The 15519-nt window shown below is 36.5% G+C and overlaps 1 protein-coding gene and 1 non-coding gene across 2 annotated transcripts; both read right to left on the reverse strand.

Annotated features, from left to right (window-relative positions):
* Positions 1-3956: 3956 nt before the first annotated feature.
* Positions 3957-4884, reverse strand: LOC122066302 (ethylene-responsive transcription factor ERF021-like). Its single transcript, XM_042630127.1, has one exon. It carries the CDS (start codon positions 4797-4799, stop codon positions 4236-4238), a length of 564 nt encoding a protein of 187 aa, XP_042486061.1. The 5' UTR covers positions 4800-4884; the 3' UTR covers positions 3957-4235.
* A 5393-nt stretch (positions 4885-10277) lies between these two features.
* LOC122066305 lies at positions 10278-10383 on the reverse strand. Its single transcript, XR_006136328.1, has one exon. It is a non-coding gene; the product is annotated as a small nucleolar RNA R71 (small nucleolar RNA).
* Between the last annotated feature and the right edge of the window lie 5136 nt (positions 10384-15519).

Raw genomic sequence — 15519 nt, forward strand, 5'->3', positions numbered from 1 at the left:
AAGGGAATCTCCTATTCACATGTCAAGTTGCAATAGAGGCAGAATATATCAAGCTATAAAATAAAGTACAAAAAAATTTATCACCTTTGAAAGAGTAGACGGATGAAAAGACTGTGCATTGAAATCTATGAAAAGCATGATTGAATTTGAGGCTGAAATTTGACATATTGTTAATTGAAATCATTACCTTGATATCCAAATTGTAATTTTCAAATCATCCTTGCACTAGGCACAAATAAGTGTGCTGACCACAATTTTTACCTAGTTATGGTCAATGATAAACTTCTTAGGAACAACAATTTAATCATGTTAGTGCTTAATTGGGTATTTACTTTGGTTTCATTTGGTTGGAGAATCAGTATAAGAAGTTGTTTGAAAAGCATCAATATCAGCAAAATCTTAAGCCGAAATAGATGCTGATGAAACAAGAGAGAAATTCAAAACAAAAGCTGAAAAGGTAAGGAAATTTTTAATGAATAAATTCAATATAATGAAGTATAGTATGGCTTGCTTAGGACATGGTGCTTGTATGCTCTTCGCAAATATGATGTGCAACTATAGCCACTCTATGATGGATAATGTACAACTTCATTTGCGAAGAGCATACACTAGGGGATCTCGTCTAGAATGTTCTTGGTTAACTCATCGATAATAAATGTAAAAAAATAAGGGTTTAAGACTATTATTTAATGTAACCCGATTGTAATTGGGAATTCCTTGCCTTGACCTGCCAAATATCTCACATAAGTCACCACGCCCTCTTAGATGTCTTTAATTATATCTACATATGTACTTGACACCTCTCTCTTCAAAAGAAACTCGTATAGAAACACATGTTTCGCTTCTGCATAACAAATGTGTAGGTGTCTCAATTCATTCAGACCTATAGTTAGCTCACCTAACCATGAGCGTTTCTTTACAACAAAGAACAAGCGAAGCTGAGCAACAACATAGCAATAGAGCATGAAGAAGCCCTTAATACAATAGTTTTAACTACGCTACGTACCAAACAAGTATAGCACAAAAGAAAATAGTTCGAGGTAGGGAAATGAAATTCATTCTTTTTCATAGCATCCGCATAAGTAGAAGTATCGATATCCGTAACAACAAAAGCATCCGCATAAGAGGAAACCTCAAATCTTAAAGGATTTGGCCAGAACTTGGAGTGAAAATTTCAAACTTAAAAGAGAAACTTTTGTTATTATTACCTTATGTGACTATATCACTAACCCCAAATCATATCAGATTTTATTATAAAATTTCATTTTACTTTGTATCCAAAACCCTTTGGTTAAAAAAATTAAATTAAATAAAAAATTAAATTAAATTAAAATGTAAATGTAAATGTAAATAAAACTTACATGAAAAATGTATAATTACTATATATAGTAAGAAATCTAAGTAGTTTATACAATCACATGGGTTAATGATTACAAAAGTTTCTTCGTCTAGGTTTAAAAATTTTCACTCCCTTCCCTTCAATTTCCCTTACAACCAAATCTAACCTTTATTAATAGCCTTGGTTGTGGATACTTTTTTCCTAATCTGCTTTTTTCCATGTGGCCTTTGACGAATTCGTTAATGAAAGGTGTTTTAATCACATTGGCATTATATATTAGTCAAGAGATTGCAATAAGTGTAGGGATGGGCATATCTTGAAATACCTCAAATGATAGAGATGTCCAAGCAGAAGCGGACAATAATGAATGACCTACAGACACCATGATTTCTCATAGGCACTCTCTTCTTCCTCTGTAATTGAATTTTCTTATAATGACCTCTGACTTTAACTTTGTTTTGCTCATGGAGGTTTTCTCTATAATTAATTATATTTTGAATTGATATGAATGAATGAATCAAAAATTAAAAATAAAAAGAAAAATCCACTAAAATTCGAAAGAAAACTTTAACTGAGTTGATTAAAATCTCATCACTTTAATTGGACCCTCTCTATTACACAACAAAACTGCACGCCATTAACAACCAAATTAGTGACTCAAACACAGACACATACACAATCCCTATTCCAACAACCTCCACCGAAGGGAATGGCTGAGGCAAATAAGCCCCCAGTGGATATCATCTCAAAGAAGCAATAACCAATTGGGCCAATCCCTCTTAAAAGACAGATGATTGGTTACTCCACATTTGACTATATCATACTGAAATATCTACTACAAAATAACACTAATAATCTCTAGGAGCCCCATAGAGAATCATCTTGCATACCTTCCCAATTATCACTCATCTCAACCTGTTCATCAGTAAACCCATTGAAGGGTCTTGAAAAAAGGCTTCAGCCAATATCATCAGCACTCGAACTAGCCGGCTGAGGCAATGCATTTCCCATGTCCCCTAAGGCGCAATGAAGCCACATCATAAGTAAAAGCCCCGCTATTTCCTGTGTTTTGAATCTCTCAACTGAATACACATCTTCACATGATCTCATCAGGACTCGAATCGAGACAATAGAGTTGGACTCATGACTCGACGCTCTACTACTTTCTCGAATAGCTCTTCTTTTGAAACTACCATTTGTAATGATAAAAATGCCCTTGAAGCTAACCCAGCTACAACTATTAGATTTGACCTGTTTTTCCACTTGTACATTGTACACTTCCCACTATGCACTATCCACTATATTGCCACACACTACCATATGATGCCACATCATCAGTACATATTTGTGTTGATTACAAACACTCCGAATCACCTGTTTTCTTATTTTCTATGCATTGATAACGGAAAACTCCATATCTCCCTTATACTAACTAGAGTGGAATGATTCTGGTTTCATTGGATTGAGGATTCAAAGAACTACAATTTTTTAGCTTACATCCTCTTCCAATTCTGGCGCTTAGCCTACTAAATTTAGTTGTAAAGTGAACATATTAGCATGAACCTATGAATGCACAATGCAACATGTATGTACAGTGTTCCCTATATTGTCGCTTGCTACCAACTACAATATAACATGTAATGTGTTGACATACACTGCCATTTGAGTTCGGAACCCCCTCTAATACTGTCAAACTGCCACATGTCCTAAACTTTTTGCCACTACACTATCTGCACTGCTAAGTCACTATTTTCCATTGTTAGCTCTACCACAACACTGCCAGATCATTCCGCACATTCTGCCACTGCCACATCACTTTGTCAGCGATATTGCTTTGCTGACTCAGACTGCATTATAATACACTGTATTAACAACAATGACAACACCACATGCACTGTATACAACACACTATTCTTAGACATGTACATATATATATATATATATATATCTAGAAATACCCCAAATGATAGGGACTTTCAAGCAAAATCTGACAAGGATGGAGACTCTATCTAGTGCTAGTAACCCATTGAAATTCAAGAGGAAGCTTCAATTGAGTTGAAATAAAAAAAATTCTAAATTTACATTTGGCTTAATGTAAATGGGTACCGATTCACATGGGGTTACTATCAAATAACCGGTTGACAATTTTGCCTTATAGAATGACGTTAATTTTAGGGGTCATTGCTTGGAGCAATGGCAAAGGGTTCTTTCTGCCTGTGCAGTGGTACGGGTTCGAGTCATGGGAACCAACTTTTCCGTAAAAAGAGTAAGACTGTCTACCTATATATCCTCCCAAAAGCCTGCTTAAGTGCGAGAAGCCTTTGCGCACTGTAATTTGTTTATTTTTAAAAAATAATTTGTGCATGGCTACAACAAGATCAATCGGTATACAAATCCTTTATATTTATATAAGTCAAACAATGCAATGCATTCTCCAAATAGCATTAAAAAAAAAACAGAGACAGAGAGATGGGACCTCTCTAAACCCTCCCATACAAAAGAATCCCTACCATACGATATACTAAATCTTCTCATCACTTTTTAGGTGGGACCCTCTCTATCACATTAAAAACCACACGGCATCAACAACCATGTCAGTGACACAAACACATACACATACACATACGCATACACAATCCCTACTATTCCACCAACCTCCACCTCCACAAATACAAAAGGGCAAGGGCAAGGCAAATAAGCCCCCCAACCTCCACCTCCACAAATACAAAAGGGCAAGGGCGAGGCAAATAAGCCCCCCAATGGATATCATCTCAAAACAAATACCAACTGGGGTACAAGCAATCCCTCTTAAAAAACAGGAGATTGGTCACTCCACGTCAGAAGAGTTAATACTATAATATCTACTACAAAATAATAATAATAATAATAATAATCTCTAAGACCCCCAAAGGGAATCATCTTGCATATCATCCCAATCATCACTCATCTCAACCTGATCATCAGGAAAACCCATAGATGGGTCATGAAATAAAGCTTCAGCTAACTCCATCCACATCTTGGGTGAGTCCAATGGTGACTCATTAATAGCCTGAATTTGACTCTGTGAAAGCCTAATATTGGCCGGAACTGGATTAGAACTGGAGCTACCCACTTCAGTTGTTGTTGTTCCCCTGTTTTCCCTTATTGCTGCTTCATGAGCTGCTGCTCTAATATCATCAGCACTCGAACTAGCCGGTCGAGGCAAAGCATTCGCCAATTCTGGAAAATTAAGCCTTGCTCCATGTCCCCTAAGGTGCAATGAAGCTACATCGTAAGCAATCGCTGCCATTTCCGGCGTTTCGAAGCTCCCTAACCAAATTCTGGACTTCTTTCCGGGCTCTCTAATCTCTGAAACCCATTTCCCCCACTTCCTTTTCCTAACTCCTCTATAAGACCCATTACCAGTTGGAACCAGAGAGCTGGTGTTGCTATGACCTACATTGCTAGTACTACTCTGCATTGTTGTTCTGGTGAGTTCAATTCAAGTAATGTAATCTTTGTAATCCAGTCATGACTATATATATATATATATATATATATACACAGATAGAGAATGAGAAGGTGGTTGAGTCTGAGAAGTGGACACTAAATAAGATGGCAAGGGAGCTTCCTAGTAGCTACTTAAAGTGGAAGAAAAATCATATCCTTAAAATAAGTTGAAGGGGAGTTTTCAATCACAGCTGGATCCATTATCCATACTAAGTTTCATAATCTGTGTATCTCTGGACTCCATTAGCTTCTTAGTTTAGAGATATGAAAGGGAAAACTTTGAATGAGATTTTCTGAATACCTACGGTTTCCGCGTCAACCGATTGTCCTGTCGTCACAGCTTCATGGGTATTTATCCCGTACAGTAAGAGTCCTTTTTTCTTGGGAGGTGGTCACCGGACGTCAGAAGATATGGAGGGCTGTGGTGGTGGGACCTGGTGGATGTGATATGATTCAACGGGTACTTTTAGTCTTGAGATAATACAGCTGTCATAAAGTGATTGGGGTTAATAGTTTAACGGTGGTATTCTGCACGTGTTGGCTTTTCTGGTCAATATATGTGTATCTTGAGTTTTGTGACAGATGTTAAGATTTGACAGCATATGAATCTTCCACACGAATGGTGAAAAAGGGTATATATATAGATAAAAAAATATATATATGGAAGAAAAAACGTACAAGTGTTAAGAGCTTAGATCAACGTTCAACTTTCTTATTAACATGAATGAACTTGAGTCAAACCCATATGTGGTTGAGGACTCATACTAAGACCGAATTGATCTAGCCAAGCCCTTATGTCTAAATATGGGAGAAAGAAATCTATTGGCCCAGCACTACCTGAGCGAGACTAAGTAGGAGGTGAAAAGATCCAGCTGTCTCTGCGTACACTAGGTGTGTTTTCATGCCCAACTGTCTGGGTACTGTGGAGGGCGTCGATGAGTGGAGATCCCTTGCCCAATGAATGTATAGTAATATACAATTAAATGCAATGTATATAAATATAAATATATAATGGGAAAAAGAAGCCTAAAATGCAGTGTGGGTCCTACACCCAGACACAATTGGGAAGCAAAATGACTGTCCCACCGACCCCTCATAAAAGGCAAAAATCATCTTTTTAGGGAATCCTCTCTAGTATATGATATATAATTATACTTAGGGATTGAGATCCTTGTTGGGCTACATAGCACATACTAGTGCCTTTCTGTGTCTATCTCTCTTCTCCCACAATAGGGGTAGATATGACATTTCATATGAGGGGAGNCCCTAGTTAGTTAATTCGCGTTTAAAACGCGTTTAAAACGGCGTCCCGTTTTTTTGCCGTTTTAAACGCCGTTTGCCGAATTTTTCACAGAAATTCGGTAAAAAACGGGAACGGGGCTATTGAAAGTTTTTTTGCCGTTTTAAACGCCGTCCCGTTTTTTTGACAGTAAAAAAATGGATTTTAAAAAATATAAACGTTTTAAAATAGAAACGTTTAAAACGGGGCTATTTTTTTTTTATTGTTATCTAGGTATTTAGAGAATTATTATGCCAATTTATGTCTATATATTGCCTTTTTTTGACACCGTATTATTTAAATATAAACGTTTAAAACACGTATCGTCCGTTTTTTATTTTTTCCCGTTTTTACCGTATTTGACCGTATTTTTGACCGTCCCGTTCACGTTTTGATCCGTTTAAAACATACCCGTACCGAACAATGTTTTTTTGCCGTTCCCGTTTTAACTAACAGAGGTCAAACCCATATGTGGTTGAGGACTCATACCAAGACCGAATTGATCTAGCCAAGCCCTTATGTCTAAATATGGGAGAAAGAAATCTATTGGCCCAGCACTACCTGAGCGAGACTAAGTAGGTGGTGAAAAGATCCAGCTGTCTCTGTGTACACTAGGTGTGTTTTCATGCCCAACTGTCTGGGTGCTATAGAGGGCGTCGATGAGTGGAGATCCCTTGCCCAATGAATGTATAGTAATATACAATTAAATGCAATGTATATAAATATAAATATATAATGGAAAAAAGAAGCCTAAAATGCAATGTGGGTCCTACACCCAGACACAGTTGGGAAGCAAAATGATTGTCCCACCGACCCCTCATAAAAGGCAAAATAATCCTTTTAGGGAATCCTCTCTAGTATATGATATATAATTATACTTAGGGATTGAGATCCTTGTTCGGCTACATAGCACATACTAGTGCCTTTCTGTGTCTATCTCTCTTCTCCCACAATAGGGGTAGATATGACATTTCATATGAGGGGAGGAGAGAGATAGACATAGGTAGGCGCTAGCGTATGCTACACAACCTGGCAACATTATTTCTTCCTTATTATATCATACATAGAATTAAAAATAAAAATGGGCGATTAGGATCGGCCAAACCATGTCTAGAACTAAAATAGCACAATGGGGGCTGCCAGGGTCTATCAAGACCAACCATGCCAGCCCAACCCAAAATCAAGGCCAATCAAGGTTAGATTAGGTTAGATTAAACCTAGCAAGGCTAGGGTTGTGTCTGGCCTAATATATCCCAATTGGGCCTAGGCTACATTAAGGGGACCTAGGGTTGGGTTGCGGTATTAAAAAATCGGCACAATCTAGCATAGTTGCAACCTTAATAAGAATATTACATTATTATAGGGGTGTCAACTTAGCTTTTCTTATTTTTTATTTTTATCAAGCTTGATTAAAAACAAGCCAATAAGGTGTTTGCTCTATAAAATTTAAATAAAAAACAAAAATTATAGATTTATAATGGTTTTATCGCATTTTTTATTATTTTTTTCTAGTTTCACTCCAAACAATTGGTCTTGTCGGTAAGTTTTGTTTTAATGCAGGAGATCTTGTTTGGCTAGGTCTACTGATGAGCACATTTATGTGTGAAATCTATGGTAGTAAAACAAACGTTTTACATATTTAGAATGGAGCTACCTTGGGTTTTACTCTCGTTTTGCAAGTTTTGTATTTTAAAGGCTTTAAAGCATTATCGAGCGGCATATCTCTCTAACAACAACTACCTAGTGTAGTTGGTAACCTCATGGTTTTGTTTGTTTTGGAGAATTTTGTTGAAGATTTTCTGTTTTTCACTCACTTAAAGCACTAAAGGCATGGAGGGGATTTCCACATCAAATTAGAAGATTATCCAAATCTTCAAAGTAAGGAAAATCGTGGGAGGGGTTTCTTGCGCAAGAAGAGAAAAAAATTTTGTCCAAATCTTCTCTCTCCTCTACATCATTACCAGAAGATTGTCCAAATCACACAAAGCAAGAAGGAAAATCGTCCAAGGGAAAGAAAAATCGGCCAACAAGGGTTGTGCAAGATTTGAAGAGAGGGAGAAAAATAAGAGAAAAAAAATTAAGAAAATAAGAAAAAAAATTATAGGAAATTTCTCCAAATTTATTTCTCTCTTCTCTCTCCTCCACCTTAGCAATTTTTGTCTAAAAAAATCTCACCCACCAATTGTGGCTTTTCCCCTTTTAAGAAAGAAAATTTTGTTACCCTACCTCTCCATTCCCTATAAGTACAACTCATGTAAGAGGAGGGGAGACACTTCATTCTTCTTCTACGGTTTTTTTTAGTTTCTCTCTCTCTCTCTCTCTTTCTCACTCTCTTTAATTTTAGTTCTTCTTTATTTTTTCTTTAATCACTTTTGTAATAGTTTTTTATTTCAATTAATGGAAGCACTCTTTTATTTTTATTCAGCCTTTTATGTTTATGATTTATACAATTGAGTTGTAATTTTAAAAGTTATAGTTCTAAGCTTAGATCTAGGTGACAAGATCACGAGCTGTGGAGCATCTTTTTTTTTTCAAGTTCAGTTTTTTTTTTTCAAGATTTGTTTTCTTCAGGCCTAGAAATTTCAGATTTGGTTCATTCCAGATCTAATTTTTAGGGTTGACAGTATCTCAAATCACCCAAGCTTTCAAGTTCAAGCATTGATTCAGGTAAGCAAGCTTCTTCAATAGTCTTCTCTCCCCCCTCTCATTCCCTCTTCTGACTACCTTTTTATTTCTTAATTTAGGATTTTAATTTCAGTCATTACATTATTGCTTTCCCTTTCCCCCAAGATTCATGGCTATTGTATGTATTGGCTTTGCCCCTCCTAGCCATAGAATCATCATTTTATTTTTTTTATTTTAATTGTCTCCCTTTCCCTAAAGCTAAGTAGAGTAACCCTTATAAGAGTAACTCTCTAGTCAAGTAGGGAAGCTCATATTATGATGCATCCCTCGGGTTAAATAGAGAAACCTACTTGTGAGCCTCTCTCTAGTTTTATCCCTTTTATTTTACTTTATTTTTATTTTAATATTTTTTATTCATTTTAATTGTGTGGGTTTTTTATTTTCAATTATTTATTTATCTAATTTTAATTATGTGGCTTGAGTATTTAAATTCTTAGATGACGAATGGTTAGGACGTTATTTTAGATATATATGTTTAGGATAATAGTTAGAATTAGATCACAACCATTAATTAGTTCACTTTCGCATTATTAAAAGAAGCAAAAAAACAAAGTGGCTACTCTCCCTATGTTCAACCCGTAGCTACATTGATCAGTATGCTTGCGGTTACATTTAAATCCTAACAAGTTTTTGGCACCGTTGCTAGGAAGACAGTTCCATGTTATTTTTCGCTTTCTTTTGGTAAATCAGAGTGCTTTGTTTGCTTTATTTTATTCTTCTTTTTCTTCTATTGAATTCCTGAGAATAACAACTTGCAATAATAGTTGTATCAATGGAGATCGCCATGCCTCACAGTATGATAAAGACAAGTTTCGCCTTGTAGCAATACCTCAGGAATTGACCTGAGCAACCTTGGATCCCTGCCGGTAAGCTCCCAAAAAGCTAAAAAAAAAAAAATCAAAAAAATCAAAAAAATATTAAAAAAATCATTAAAAAAAAGGTTTTTCTTTCCATTCTTTTGTGCTTGTCTTACTCTAGTTGTGGGTAGTTTTCTATTGCATGAGTGTTAAGTGGGTATGTAATACTAAGAATCGATTAGAAAGAAGAGATTCAACAAGTAGTGACCTATATGTTTGCTCTCTTTAAAACCCTTTAATATGGAAGACCAACAATAAAACCCTCCACCTAAATCTCTGAAAGATAGGTTCTACCTTGCTAGAGCAGCCCAACCTTCGTGCATAGTTCTACCACAGGCCCAGGGCAATAATTTTGAGCTCAAATCTCAGTACGTCACTATGTTGCCCCACTTTCATGGGCTGGCCTCTGAAGATGCATACCTATTTTTAAGAGAATTTTGAAGAGGTATGTGTTATAATTAAGATCCAACAACTTTCTGATGATGCTGTTAAGCTTAGGTTCATCACGTTTGCATTGAAAGACCAAGTTAAGAAGTGGTTGTATGGGTTACCCACAAATTCCTTAACCTCATAAGAATAGTTCACAGTTGTCTTCCTTAAGAAGTTTTTCCAAACTCACAAGACCAATGAGCTTAGAAGTGATATCCTTCAGTTTAGGCAAAAGTCTAGTGAGTCATTTTCCAAACTTATGGAGAGATTCAAGGATCTACTCCAAGAATGCCTCACCATGGCCTAGACTTATGGCATTCATGTCAAATAATTTATGAGGGTATTGATTACTCAAGTAAACAAATAATAGAGTCTATGTGCCCTGAGAGATTCACATTCTTTACAAATGAAGGAAAGGCATAGGAATTCTTACTTGACTTAGCTGACAAAACCCGTGAGTGGGAATCAATCCAAAAGAGTGAAAGAACCATAGGAGAAAAATGATATTTTGTGGATGGGATAGTAGCTAAGGAAGCCCATTTGGATAGCCTAATCAAGAGGATTGAAGCTATTATTCTTAAAGAGCCATCATTAGTCAATTTAGTTAAGATTTATGCTTGGCGCCAGTCCCCTGGACATGTCATAGAAGAATGCTCCAACACCTCTGGAGGCACTTCTAATAATAGTGTTAATGCCTTATACCAGAATAATCCATATAGTAACACCTACAATCCAGGATTGAGAAATCACCCAAATTTCTTCTAGATACAGGGCAACCAAGCAGGGTCTTCCAATTTCCATAATCAAGGTCAACCTAGACCCCAAAGGCCTCCCTTTGCACAACAATCTTTTTCCCAAAATACTTTTTCTAGGTCAAGTGTAGGACCTTAGGCTAGTTTTCCTAGGGCCCCTCTCCTATCATCTTATCAGCAACCCCCTAAGTTTACCAACACTAGAGAGGAAAGTAGAATAAATGACTTCGAAAAAAATATGGCCCTCCTTATGAAAAGCCATCAAAATCTTACGAGAAAACTCACCCAAGTTGTCTCAATTATGCGTGAGAGGAAGAAGGAAACTTTACTCAGTAAACCAGAGCCTAACCCTCCAACCAATGTAATGTTGTTTATGCCCTTAAGAGTGGTAGAGAGCACCAACAGAGTGTTCCTAACTCTTCCCCATCCTTTACTCCTGTTAACTCTCCTTCAGTTGAGGACACAAGTGTGCCTCTTATTCGAGGTTCGTCTGAGGAACCTAAAAATTCTTCTAAAAAATGGCAAATCTCTAACAGTCTTTATGTTCCTCCTATCCCATTTTCTAATCGCTTAGAAAACAAAAAGAAGATAACTTCTATGGATAAAATTTTAGAAGTCTTCAAAAAGGTAGAAGTAAACATCCCTCTTTGGATGCCATATCCCAAATCTCCATCTATACAAAGGTCTTGAAAGATTTGTGTACTCACAAATGTATCATTAGTGTACCCAAAAAGGTATTCTTGGCAGGTAACATTAGTTCCATAATTACTCAGCCTATAGCAGCCAAGTATAAGGATCCAGAGAGCCTCTATCATAGCTTGTGTCATAGGCAACACCTACATTGAGCATACCTTAATTGACATTGGCATAAGTGTGAATCTTTTGCATTACCATGTGTACAAGCAACTAGGATTGGGAGAATTGAAAGCCACTGGAACTACTCTTCAGTTGGCAGATAGGCCTGTTAAGATTCCTAAAGGGATGGTTGAAGATGTCTTACTAAAGGTGGAAGAATTTATTTTTCCTGTTGATTTCATTGTGTTAGATACCAAGTCTTTCTCAACCAAGGATGAGATCCCAATAATTCTAGGAAGACCCATTCTTGGCTACTAGTAATGCTTAATCAATTGTCGGAATGGTTTCTTAAGTTTATCTTTTAGCAACTAAACTGTTGAGTTTAACATATTTAGGATAGGTAAGCAATCACATATGGAAGAAGAGATCAATATGCTTGAGGAATTTCTGGATTTTACTGATGATTTAATTACCAACTTTGATATTAATTTTGATTCAGAATTTCAAGAGTGTATGGATGAGTTGGACGCTGATAGTGAAACTTTATTTTCTGAAGTCCTAAGTCTTCACCCACCTGTGGAGCCCTTAGGACCCCTTTCCAATTCCATCCCCAAACCTTTCATAGTTGAGCCCCCTAAGCTAGATCTTAAGGAGTTGCCATCTAATTTGAGGTATGCTTTTCTAGGTCCTGACCAAACTCTTCCTGTAATAATTTCTTCAAATTTAACTTCTAACCAGGAAGAAGAGTTACTTAAAGTGTTAAAGATAATAAGGAAGCCCTAGGTTGGACCATGGCTGATATCAAAGGTATAAGCACTTCTATTGTGCAATATCATATACATCTTATGGAGAATTCCAAACCATCCATGGAGCCCCAAAGAAGAGGTAACCCAATGATGATGGAAACCATTAAAAAAGAGATCCTAAAGTGCTTGGATCATAGAATAATTTATCATATTTCTGATAGTCAATAGGTAAGCCCAGTTCATGTAGTGCCTAAGAAGTCTGGTCTGACTGTAGTTCCCAATGTCAATAATGAACTAATTCCAACCCATGTCCAATCAGGGTGGAGAGTGTGCATAGACCATAAGAAACTTAATGTGATAACCTGGAAATACCACTTTCCGTTGCCATTCATTGACCAGATGTTAGAGAGGTTAGCGGGACATAAATATTATTATTTTCTTGATGGATATTTCGACTATAACTAGATCCCAATTGCTTCAGAGAACCAACATAAGACCACTTTTACATGCCCATATGAAACATTTGCTTACAGGCGTATGCCCTTTGGGCTTTGCAATGCCCCTGCTACGTCCCAACGATGCATGATGAGCATCTTTTATGACATGGTTAAAAAAATCTTAGAAGTATTTATGGATGAATTTTCAATTCATGGGAATTCCTATTCTAAATGTCTTCATCATCTTTCTCTAGTTTTGAAAATGTGCATATCAAAGAATTTGGTTTTGAATTGGGAGAATTTCCATTTTATGGTTAAATCTGGTATTGTTTTAGGCTTTGTAATATCCAAGGAGGAAATTAAAGTAGATAGAGCCAAAGTGGACTTAATTGATAATTTACCACCTCCTCAATCTATTAAGGACGTCCGGTCTTTTCTAAGGCATTCAGGCTTCTATAGAAGGTTTATTAAGAACTTTAGTTTGTTAATCCAATCTCTCACTTTATTACTTGTCAAAGATTAAACTTTTGAGTTTTTTAAAGAGTGTCTAGAATCCTTCAAGTAAATTAAGAAGGAGTTGACCAATGCACCCATTGTTCAACCACCTGTTTAGACTGAACCTTTTGAACTGATGTGTGATGCTTCGGATTTTTTCATAGGTGTGACTTTGGGTTAAAGGATTAATAAGTTGTCTACTATCATTTACTATTCTAGTAGGACCTTAAATGATGCACAACTCAATTATACAACCACTGAAAAAGTATTTTTAGTTATTAGTTTACATTAGAAAAGTTTTGGTCTTACTTAGTTGGGTCACATGTAGTGGTGTATACTGATCATTCTGCTCTTAGATACCTACTTCAGAAGATGGATGCCAAATCTCGTCTCATTAGGTGGGTTTTACTTTTGTAAGAGTTTGATTTGGAAATTAGGGATAAAAAAGTAGTTGAAAACCTAGTTGCAGACCATTTATCCCAACTTTCCAATTCCTTGACTGTCGGTTCTCCAGTCAACGAGAACTTTCCAGATTAACAGTTATTTGCAGTGTCCAGTGAACCATGGTTTGCTGACATTGTCAACTTCTTAGTTTCAGGTGTGACTCCAGATCATTGGTCCACCCAAGATAAGTATAGGTTTCATTCCCAAGTTAAGTACTTTTTTTGGGATGATCCTTATTTGTTTAAGATATGTCCGGATCAGATTATCCGACGATGTATTCCTGATCATGAACAGCATTCTATTCTCTCTTTTGTCATGATCATGCATGTGGTAGACACTTTGGATGTAAGAAGACTGCCGCAAAGGTTCTCCAATGTAGATTTTATTGGCCCACTCTTTTTAGCGATGCTTTTGATTTTTGCAAGGCTTATCTCACCTGTCAGTCTTTTGGTCGTATCAATAAGAGGAACATGATGCCCCTCAACCCTATTTTGGTAGTTGAGATCTTTGATGTATGGGGCATCGATTTCATGGGACCATTCCCTAATTCCTTTGGGAATTTGTAAATATTTTTTACCGTTGATTATGTTTCTAAATGGATAGAGGTCATACCTTATAAATCTAATGATCACAAAGTGGTGGTCCAGTTTCTCAAAGAGAATATTTTTTCCCGCTTTGGTGCACCACGTGCAATAATTAGTGATAGGGTACTCATTTTTGTAATCGGCCTTTTGAGGCCTTAATAAAAAAGTATGGGATCACCCCTAAACTAGTGGCCAAGTGGAGGTGTCTAATAGGTAGATTAAACAAATCTTAGAAGAAACTTTAATCCCAACCTTAAGGATTGGTCCCTTAGGCTCATTGATGCCTTATGGGCCCATCAGACTACATTCAAGATCGACCTTGGTCAGTCTCCCTATCTTTTGATGTATGGAAAAGTCTGTCACTTACCAGTTAAGTTTAGAGCACAAAGCCCTTTTGAACCATCAAGAAACTCAACTTTAATTTGTCTGATGCGGGAATTCATCATAGGCTCCAACTATTTGAGTTGGAGAAACTTAGGAATGATGCCTATGAAAGTTCTAGGATTTACAAGGAAAAGATCAAAGCCTTCCATGATAAGTACATTCTACTCAAATCTTTTACAATTGGTGATAAGGTCTTATTATACAACTCTTAATTGCATCTTTTCTCTGGTAAGCTTAAATCCAGATGGAATGGCCCGTTTATTATTCATAATGTATATCCCCATGGGGCTGTGGAGATTCTGAATTTAGGAATAGGGGTAATTTCGAAGGTTAATGGTCAGTGTTTGAAACCGTTCCTCGAGTTTTCTACTACTAGTAGTGAAGAGGTCATGGATCTCCATGAACCTCTTCACACTGATGACTAACTTTTAATTAGGTATGACCCCCTTACATTGTCTTCGCTTTTAATTCTTTTCATGCATTAAAAACATTGCATGACTTAGGTGTGGGGAAGGGAAATCAGTTTTTACTTTTTCTACTTTGTTTTGTTTGTTTTTCTTTTTGCTTTTGAGCTTACTAAGGATGAAGTTTTACTTTAACTTTTGGCTAATGATCATACCATTCAGTTGCTTGATGTATGAAAATAAAAGTTTTGATTAAGGTACCCATTTTGAACGTATAAAAACCCTGTTGAGAAGAAAGAAACAAGCCTATGTCTTGAGATGAGACTTTCTTTTGAAAAATAAGAGATCCTTATTTTATGGTGTTGGACCATATGTAAGTCTGCGGGTTCCTTGTACTTTT

Source organism: Macadamia integrifolia, unplaced genomic scaffold (assembly GCF_013358625.1).
Source record: "Macadamia integrifolia cultivar HAES 741 unplaced genomic scaffold, SCU_Mint_v3 scaffold2329, whole genome shotgun sequence".
Classification (NCBI taxonomy): domain Eukaryota; kingdom Viridiplantae; phylum Streptophyta; class Magnoliopsida; order Proteales; family Proteaceae; genus Macadamia; species Macadamia integrifolia.